The sequence below is a fragment of the Oryx dammah genome, unplaced genomic scaffold (assembly GCF_014754425.2).
Source record: "Oryx dammah isolate SB20612 unplaced genomic scaffold, SCBI_Odam_1.1 HiC_scaffold_1, whole genome shotgun sequence".
NCBI lineage: Eukaryota > Metazoa > Chordata > Mammalia > Artiodactyla > Bovidae > Oryx > Oryx dammah.
Window position 1 is genome coordinate 58,153,299 of NW_024070185.1, and position 9,008 is coordinate 58,162,306.

At 39.1% G+C, this 9,008-nt stretch overlaps 1 protein-coding gene across 1 annotated transcript; it reads left to right on the plus strand.

Moving 5' to 3' along the window:
• Positions 1–7,891: 7,891 nt before the first annotated feature.
• On the plus strand, positions 7,892–8,468 carry LOC120877066 (glycine cleavage system H protein, mitochondrial). Its single transcript, XM_040259412.1, has one exon. It carries the CDS (start codon positions 7,904–7,906, stop codon positions 8,423–8,425), a length of 522 nt encoding a protein of 173 aa, XP_040115346.1. The 5' UTR covers positions 7,892–7,903; the 3' UTR covers positions 8,426–8,468.
• The last annotated feature ends 540 nt before the right edge of the window (positions 8,469–9,008 follow it).

Genomic DNA, 9,008 nt, shown 5'->3' on the forward strand with positions numbered 1-9,008 from the left:
CTCATTCTATGAGCCACCATCACCCTAATACCAAAACCTGACAAAGATGCCACAAAAAAAGAAAACCACAGGCCAATATCACTGATGAACATAGACGCAGAAATCCTTAACAAAATTCTAGCAATCAGAATCCAACAACACATTAAAAACATCATACATCATGACCAAGTGGGCTTTATCCCAGGGATCCAAGGATTCTTCAATATCTGCAAATCAATCAATGTAATACACCATATTAACAAATTGACAAATAAAAGCCATATGATTATCTCAATAGATGCAGAGAAAGCTTTTGACAAAATTTAACATCCATTTATGATAAAAACTCTCCAGAAAGCAGGAATAGAAGGAACATACCTCAACATAATAAAAGCTATATATGACAAACCCACAGCAAACATTATCCTCAATGGTGAAAAATTGAAAGCATTTCCCTTAAAGTCAGGTACAAGACAAGGGTGCCCACTTTCACCACTACTATTCAACGTAGTTTTGGAAGTACTGGCCACAGCAATCAGAGCAGAAAAAGAAACAAAAGGAATCCAAATTGGAAAAGAAGTAAAACTCTCACTGTTTGCAAATGACATGATTCTCTACATAGAAAACCCTAAAGACTCTACCAGAAAATTACTAGAGCTAATCAATGAATATAGTAATGTTGCAGGATATAAAATCAACACAGAAATCCCTTGCATTCCTATACACTAATGAGAAAATAGAAAGAGAAATTAAGGAAACAATTCCAATCACCATTGCAATGAAAAGAATAAAATACTTAGGAATATATCTACCTAAAGAAACTAAAGACCTATATATAGAAAACTATAAAACACTGGTGAAAGAAATCAAAGAAGACACTAATGGAGAAATATACCATGTTCATGGATTGGAAGAATCAATATAGTGAAAATGAGTATACTACCCAAAGCAATCTATAGATTCAATGCAATCCCTAGAAAGCTACCAATGGTATTTTTCACAGAGCTAGAACAAATAATTTCACAATTTGTATGGAAATACAAAAAACCTCGAATAGCCAAAGCAATCTTGAGAAAGAAGAATGGAACTGGAGGAATCCACCTGCCTGACTTCAGGCTCTACTACAAAGCCACAATCGTCAAGACAGTATGGTACTGGCACAAAGACAGAAATATAGATCAATGGAACAAAATAAAGAGCCCAGAGATAAATCCACGCACCTATGGACACCTTATATTTGACAAAGGAGGCAAGAATATACAATGGAGAAAAGACAATCTCTTTAACAAGTGGTGCTGGGAAAACTGGTCAACCACTTGTAAAAGAATGAAACTAGAACACTTTCTAACACCACATACAAAAATAAACTCAAAATGGATTAAACATCTAAACGTAAGACGAGAAACTATAAAATTCCTAGAGGAGAACATAGGCAAAACACTCTCTGACATAAATCACAGCAGGATCCTCTATGATCCACCTCCCAAATATTGGAAATAAAAGCAAAAATAAACAAATGGGACCTAATTAAAAGCTTCTGCACAACAAAGGAAACTATAAGCAAGGTGAAAAGACAGCTTTCAGAATGGGAGAAAATAACAGCAAATGAAGCAACTGACAAAGAATTAATCTCAAAAATACAGAAGCAACTCCCGCAGCTCAACTCCAGAAAAGTAAATGACCCAATCAAAAAATGGGCCAAAGAACTAAACAGACATTTCTCCAAAGAAGACATACAGGTGGCTAACAAACACATGAAAAGATGCTCAACATCACTCATTATCAGAGAAATGCAAATCAAAACCACAATGAGGTACCATTTCACACCAGTCAGAATGGCTGCTATCCAAAAGTCTACAAGCAATAAATGCTGGAGAGGGTGTGGAGAAAAGGGAACCTTCTTACACTGTTCGTGGGAATGCAAACTAGTACAGCCACTATGGAGAACAGTGTGGAGATTCCTTAAAAAACTGGAAATAGAACTGCCTTATGACCCAGCAATCCTACTGCTGGGCATACACACCGAGGAAACCAGAATTGAAAGAGACATGTGTGCCCCAATGTTCATCACAGCACTGTTTATAATAGCCAGGACATGGAAGCAACCTAGACGTCCATCAGCAGATGAATAGATAAGAAAACTGTGGTACATATACACAATGGAGTATTACTCAGCCATTAAAAAGAATACATTTGAATTAGTTCTAATGAGGTGGATGAAACTGGAGCCTATTATACAGAGTAAAGCAAGCCAGAAAGAAAAACACCAACACAGTATACTAACACATATATATGGAATTTAGAAAGATGATAATGATAACCCTGTATGCAAGAGAGCAGAAGAAACACAGTTGTATAAAACAGTCTTTTGGACTCTTAGGAGAGGGCGAGGGTGGGGTGATTTGGGAGAATGGCATTGAAACATATATAATATCATATGTGAAACAAATCACCAGTCCAGGTTCGATACATGATACAGGATGCTCGGGGCTGGTGCACTGGGATGACCCAGAGGGATGGTAGTATGGGGAGGGAGGTGGGAGGGGGGTTCAGGATGGGGAACACGTGTACACCCATGGCGGATTCACATTGATGTGTGGCAAAACCGATACAATATTGTAAAGTAATTAGCCTCCAATTAAAATAAATAAATTTATATTAAAAAAATATTTTCATTATGAAACATTTAGCCATTCTAAACTCTTTAATAATGATGATGACAGCTTCAATATAATGGTTTTTATTCCACATTATTTTATTATTTTAAATTCATACTCTAATATTATGTTAACCACAATTTCAGCAAAATCAGTGGGTTCTACCCCTATACTTGTCAGTTACCTTTAAATAAAAATGAAGAGAAAAATCAAGTTATTATCTATGTCAAACTATATACTCTTAATTCTTGTCAGATGATTTACAAATAGTGCCTTTGGGGACAAGATGGTTCAGGGTAAAATCAATAAAAATTCATCACTAGTATGGGAATGAATTTTAAGTACCTTGACTTACAGTCAATTCAAGGTAATTTTAAAATGATGTAGCTGCTTTGGAAAAGAGTCTATCTATTCCCCAGAATACAGAGTTCCGATATGACCCTGCAATTCTATTCCTAGGTATACAGCCAGGAGGAGTGAAAACAAATATATATTCATATAAACACTCATCCACACAAACACTCATAAGCAAATGCTCATAGCAATATGATCATACAATGTCCAGAGCCACGTTAGGCATTACTGACTAAATGGAGGCATGGCCCCAATGCCCTATCCTCATCTTGCAGGCACAGACCCAGGATAAAGGAGTTAGGCCTTGTGATTCTGACTTGTTCTTTCCTTTCTTTGGTTGAGTTGGCTGGAAAGAATGTAAAAGTGCTTGAGAGAAGCATGAGAAAGCTCAAAGCCTTCTACAGTTGTGCCCAGAAAATAATCTATAAAGTAATCATTGACATTTGTTCAAGGATCTTTACAAAGAATGTCCCAGGATGAGCACTAGGCCGCAGCTTTAGGCCATGGGAAGGATTTTTATCTGAGACCTGTTTGTGAGGGAAATGTTTATGGCAAAAGAAGATTGCTGAGTTTAGGGTTTAGGAATAATTAAGAATAGCTAATGGGTGAATTTAACTCATATGACCATTATATCTACTACTGTGGGAAGGAATCCCTCAGAAGAAATGGAGTAGCCATCATGGTCAACCAAAGAGTCCGAAATGCAGTACTTGGATGCAATTTCAAAAACGACACAATGATCTCTGTTCGTTTCCAAGGCAAACCATTCAATATCACAGTAATCCAAGTCTATGCCCCAACCAGTAACAATGAAGAAGCTGAAGTTGAATGGTTCTATGAAGACATACAAGACCTTTTAGAACTAACACCCAAAAAAGATGTCCTTTTCATTATAGGGGACTGGAATGCAAAAGTAGGAAGTCAAGAAACACCTGGAGTAACAGGCAAATTTGGCCTTGGAATGCGGAATGAAGCAGGATAAAGACTAATAGAGTTTTGCCAAGAAAATGCACTGGTCATAGCAAACACCCTCCTCCAACAACACAAGAGAAGACTCTACACATGGACATCACCAGATGGGCAACACCAAAATCAGATTAATTATATTCTTTGCAGCCAAAGACGGAGAAGCAATATACAGTCAACAAAAACAAGACCAGGAGATGACGTGGCTCAGATCATGAACTCCTTATTACCAAATTCAGACTTAAATTGAAGAAAGTAGGGAAAGCCACTAGACCATTCAGGTATGACCTAAATCAAATCCCTTATGATTATACAGTGGAAGTGAGAAATAGATTTAAGGGCCTAGATCTGATTAATAGAGTGCCTGATGAACTATGGAATGAGGTTCGTGACATTGTACAGGAGACAGGGATCAAGACCATCCCAATGGAAAAGAAATGCAAAAAAGCAAAATGGCTGTCTGGGGAGCCTTACAAATAGCTGTGAAAAGGAGAGAGGCAAAAAGCAAAGGAGAAAAGGAAAGATATAAGAATCTGAATACAGAGTTCCAAAGAATAGCAAGAAGAAATAAGAAAGCCTTCTTCAGCGATCAATGCAAAGAAATAGAGGAAAACAACAGAATGGGAAAGACTAGAGATCTCTTCAAGAAAATTAGAGATATCAAGGGAATATTTCATGCAAAGATGGGCTCGATAAAGGACAGAAATGGTATGGACCTAACAGAAGCAGAAGATATTAAGACGAGGTGGCAAGAATACACAGAAAATCTGTACAAAAAAGATCTTCACGACCCAGATAATCCTGATGGTGTGATCACTAATCTAGAGCCAGACATCCTGGAATGTGAAGTCAAGTGGGCCTTAGGAAGCATCACTATGAACAAAGCTAGTGGAGGTGATGGGATTCCGGTAGAGCTATTTCAAATCCTGAGGGATGATGCTGTGAAAGCGCTGCACTCAATATGCCAACAAATTTGGAAAACTCAGCAGTGGCCACAGGACTGGAAAAGGTCAGTTTTCATTCCAATCCCAAAGAAAGGCAATGCCAAAGAATGCTCAAACTACCACACAATTGCACTCATCTCACATGCTAGTAAAGTAATGCTCAAAATTCTCCAAGCCAGGCTTCAGCAATACGTGAACTGTGAACTTCCTGATGTTCAAGCTGGTTTTAGAAAAGGCAGAGGAACCAGAGATCAAATTGCCAACATCCACTGGATCATCAAAAAAGCAAGAGAATTCCAGAAAAACATCTATTTCTGCTTTATTGACTATGCCAAAGCCTTTGACTGTGTGGATCACAATAAACTGTGGAAAATTCTGAGAGAGATGGGAATACCAGACCACCTGACCTGCCTCTTGAGAAACCTGTATGCAGGTCAGGAAGCAACAGTTAGAACTGGACATGGAACAACAGACTGGTTCCAAACAGGAAAAGGAGTACGTCAAAGCTGTATATTGTCACCCTGCTTATTTAACTTCTATGCAGAGTACATCATGAGAAACGCTGGACTGGAAAAAACACAAGCTGGAATCAAGATTGCCGGGAGAAATATCAATACCCTCAGATATGCAGATGACAGCACCCTTATGGCAGAAAGTGAAGAGGAACTAAAAAGCCTCTTGATGAAAGTGAAAGTGGAGAGTTAAAAAGTTGGCTTAAACTCAACATTCAGAAAACGAAGATCACGGCATCCGGTCCCATCACTCCATGGGAAATGGATGGGGAAACAGTGTCAGACTTTATTTTGGGGGGCTCCAAAATCACTGCAGACAGTGGCTGCAGCCATGAAATTAAAAGACATTCCTTGGAAGAAAAGTTATGACCAACCTAGATAGCCTATTCAAAAGCAGAGACATTACTTTGCCAACAAAGGTCCGTCTAGTCAAGGCTATGGTTTTTCCAGTAGTCATGTATGGATGTGAGAGTTGGACTGTGAAGAAGGCTGAGTGCCAAAGAATTGATGATTTTGAACTGTGGTGTTGGAGAAGACTCTTTTTTTTTTTTTTTTTTTTTGTGCTGACCATCTGGTGATGTCCATATGTAGAGTCTTCTCTTGTAGGAGAAGACTCTTGAGAGTCCCTTGGACTGCAAGGAGATCCAACCAGTCCATTCTGAAGGAGATCAGCCCTGGGATTTCTTTGGAAGGAATGATGCTGAAGCTGAAACTCCAGTACTTTGGCCACCTCATGCAAAGAGTTGACTCATTGGAAAAGACTCTGATGCTGGGAGGGATTGGAGGCAGGAGGAGAAGGGGATGACAGAGGATGAGATGGCTGGATGGCATCACTGACTCGATGGACATTAATCTGAGTGTACTCCGGGAGTTGGTGATGGACAGGGAGGCCTGGGGTGCTGCGATTCATGGGGTCGCAAAGAGTCAGACACGACTGAGCGACTGAACTGAACTGCTAATGGGTACAGGGTTTCTTTAGTGGTATAAAATTCAATAGACGGCTTCCCTGCTGGCTCAGTGGTAAAGAATCTGCCTCCTAGTGCAGGAGACATGAGTTTAATCCCTGGTCCAGGAGGATCCAACATGTTATGGAGCAACTAAGCCTGTGTACCACAACTATTGAGCCTGTGCTGTAGAGCCCAAGAGTTGCAACTACTGAGCCCTCACTCCTTGAGCCCGTGCTCGGCAACAAGAGAACCCACCACACTGAGAAGCCCACACACCACTAGAGAGTTGTGGTGTGTGGTAGAGAGTGGTACTCTCTACTACAACTAGAGAGTAACCTACACTCTCTGCAACTAGAGAAAAGCTTGTGTGACAACGAAGACCCAGCACAGCCAAAAATAAATAAATAAAATTATAAAAAAGATTTTAAATTTGATAGAAGTGATAATTCTACAATTCAGTAAATATACTAAAAATCACTGCATTATACACTTTAAAGGGGTGCTGTGGTTTGTAAATTATATCTCAATAAACCAGTTATTTCTTTAACACGTGTAAATCCAAGACATAAAAATAAGTACAGTTAATGTTTTCAGTGTTGCAAATTATCTCCTAGTGAGTATCCACCAGTCAATCCATTCAAAAATGGTCCCATCAGTTGTTGCTGCAACTACAGCTTGGGATGCCTCTAAGCCTTGCTCTCTATATGCAGGAAACATGACATGCTTTCTGCTTCATAGGTCTGTTAAGGTAGACAATGCCTCAGGAACTTTTCTTCCAAGTTTCCCCTCAATCTTTAGTTGACATCACGCTTCCTGCTCTCTTGTAAATATTCATTAATGAGTATATCAGGCTTCCCTGGTGGCTCAGTGGGTAAAGAATCCTCCTGCAATGCAGGACACTTAGGAGATGCAGGTTCAATCCCTGGGTTGGGAAGATCCCCTGGAGGAGAGAGCATGGAAACCCACTCCAGTATGCTTGCTTAGGAAATCCTATGGACAGAGGAGCCTGGTGGGCTACAGTCCATGGGTCGCAAAAGAGTCTGACACAACTTAGTGACTAAACCATGACCATGGTGAATTTATCATTAGTGGAGAGCCTATTGGTCAGTAAGTAACAACTACAATTTCCCTAGGAGACCAACAGCTTTACTCAGTTCAGTTGCTCAGTCATGTCTGACTCTTTGTAACCCCATGGACCGCAGCAAGCCAGGCTTCCCTGTCCATCACCAACTCCTGGAGCTGACACAAACTCAGGTCCATCGAGTCGGTGATGCCATCCAACAGCTTTACTAGGCTCCTAAGAATGTAAATTAAATATGCATAAATTTATGGAAATATATGGATAAATATTATATAGAGAAACTATTTTATATTTCTTAATTAAAACATATCAAAAATATATAAAACAATAATAGTAAGACAAGTCCATAACCCACATGAAACTGATTTTATTTATGCATGCATGCATGTGTCTTTTATGTGCTAATAGAATTTTTATAGTTGCAATCAGAACATAATAATATGCATTCTGGACCCGTGCGAACATGGCGCTGCGCGCGGTGTGGAGCGTGCGGGCCGCGGTCTGCAGCCTGCGCGCCATCTCGGCACCCAGCGCGCCCTGCTCGCTGCGGCCCTGGGGACTGCAACCCGGTGCCGTCCGGACGCTGCGCACCGGCCCTGCTCTGCTGTCGGTGCGGAAATTCACAGAAAAACATGAATGGGTAACAACAGAAAATGGTGTTGGAACAGTGGGAATCAGCAATTTTGCACAGGAAGCTTTGGGAGATGTTGTTTACTGTAGTCTGCCTGAAGTTGGGACAAAGTTGAACAAACAAGAGGAGTTTGGTGCTTTGGAAAGTGTGAAAGCTGCTAGTGAACTCTATTCTCCTCTATCAGGAGAAGTAACTGAAATTAATAAAGCTCTAGCAGAAAATCCAGGACTTGTCAACAAGTCTTGTTATGAAGATGGTTGGCTGATCAAGATGACATTCAGTAACCCTTCAGAACTAGATGAACTAATGAGTGAAGAAGCATATGAGAAATACATAAAATCTATTGAGGAGTGAAAATGGAACCCCTAAATAAACTACTTTGAAACAACTTAAAAAATAATAATAATAATAATATGCATTCTGTTTAATAATGTTTGCATGGTTTCATAACAAACCCTTTGTGCAAAGTGAAAATGCAAGCAACCATTCTCCTAATATTAAATATTATATAAATATTGGATTGAATATCTTTAGCATATAAATATATAAAGAATATAGAAATATTCACTATTTATATCTATTTAATCCATACATATGAAATATTAATATTTAACCTTGGCTACTTCATTAGGATAAATTTATGCCTGAGGTATCATATGCCCTTATTACAAATTAACATGTTACCTCCAAAAGGTTACCAATTTAAAGAGCCACTACAAGGAATATGTACCAATTCTACGATAACACTGCTGATATTGTATGCTTTTTTTAACTATTTTAGTTGGCATGTTTTAGCTGTCCAGAGTTATTTATTTCACTTATTTATCCATACAGTAATAAGACTTTAAGATCTTGCAGTTAAGATTTTACTTTTTATTTGTGGCCCCCTAATATTTATTTACTCAATACTGATTATATACCTATTATCTGTGAGTGC

Bases quoted from the DNA above. Each gene is read 5' to 3' on its own strand.
- LOC120877066 (XM_040259412.1), top strand. From the start codon at position 7,904: ATGGCGCTGCGCGCGGTGTGGAGCGTGCGGGCCGCGGTCTGCAGCCTG.